Below are 1,188 nucleotides of genomic sequence, written 5' to 3' on the forward strand. Positions count from 1 at the left end.
GATGTTCCTATTCACCACACCACCATCAAGCTCACCGACGCAAAACCCCAGTTGCCTGTCGGCGGTGGAAACCCTAACTCCTTCCCGTGACCGTCTTGTCTATCTATGACAGTTTCTTGCGCTAGTGGACTATTTGGGGAGGATTGTTGTTGGGTAGGAAGGTGGCCGATTGCGAGCTCGGGTAGAATTTCCTAAAAGCAGCGGCTCCCGTCGTAAAACGACATGGCGCTTCACGTGTACTTCATGCACTCGAGTTAATGATGCGCGACAAAACAAATTAACGGTTCAGACGATCACACGTAAGAGAGTTAATGTCACGCGACGAAACAAATTCCCGGTAACGATCGATACAAGCGCACGTACGGGAATAATGACACAAACGCTTCACAATGGAAATCGTAAATGCGGGCATGCACATGGCAATTCCGTTGATCCTAAAACGGAAATTTAAACCCCGTCGATGGGATCTTAAAAAGTTGATGTTCTCGCACGGCAATTTTACAGGATAACCGTAGGCTCATTTCGTTTCACAGAAATACAATACATACGCAGACACTCACTAGTTTGGAATATATATAGGAGTATAAATTTCCCCGTTGTTACGTGTCACGTGGTAGAGATGTGGCGTGATGAGTGCTGCAATGTTTGGACTGTGCCCCAAGTGAATGCTGTTCCGGAATTGCAGAGTAACGGAGGCGACGGCCGGCCGGGAGGCAGGATGCAACGGACACGGCAAACCAGCGGAACGGAATGGAACGGAACATCACCGGTGAGCGAGAAAGGGGGGAGAAAAGCGCTGTGGGAAAGTTGGTTCTTTTATTACCGGGCCTGCCTGCCTGCCGTTCCCCCGGCGTCACGGCTGCATCTCCATCGGCTGAGCGAGCAGAGCTCCCTCCCTCCGTCTCTCTCCCCGTCCCTTGGCCTCCCTCGCGGCTATAAAAAATACTCGCCTCCCTCCAATCCCTCCTCCCCGACCCGATCGATCCCACCCCACCCCACCCCACCCCGCCCCATACGACGGCAATCGCCGACGCCGACCGATCCGGCCGCCGCGCGGAGCAGGGGAGGAGCCAGCCTCGCCTTTCGGACCGGCCAGACCGCGCGATGCGTCCGGGCGGGCCGCCGAACGCGCGGCCGGGCCTGCAGCAGCAGCAGCCCGGCACGCCGGGCCGGGCGCGGCGCCGGCCG

The 1,188-nt window shown here is 56.7% G+C and overlaps 1 protein-coding gene across 1 annotated transcript in view; it reads left to right on the forward strand.

Moving 5' to 3' along the window:
* Positions 1–845: 845 nt before the first annotated feature.
* LOC123128687 (mitogen-activated protein kinase kinase 5) overlaps positions 846–1,188 on the forward strand; it is a 1,901-nt gene continuing 1,558 nt past the window's right edge. Inside the window, exon 1 of the mRNA XM_044548755.1 lies at positions 846–1,187. Coding sequence (XP_044404690.1) covers positions 1,105–1,187 — 83 coding nt within the window. The 5' untranslated portion in view covers positions 846–1,104. The remainder of the gene's footprint in view (position 1,188) is intronic.

The sequence above is a fragment of the Triticum aestivum genome, chromosome 6A (genome assembly GCF_018294505.1).
Source record: "Triticum aestivum cultivar Chinese Spring chromosome 6A, IWGSC CS RefSeq v2.1, whole genome shotgun sequence".
Classification (NCBI taxonomy): domain Eukaryota; kingdom Viridiplantae; phylum Streptophyta; class Magnoliopsida; order Poales; family Poaceae; genus Triticum; species Triticum aestivum.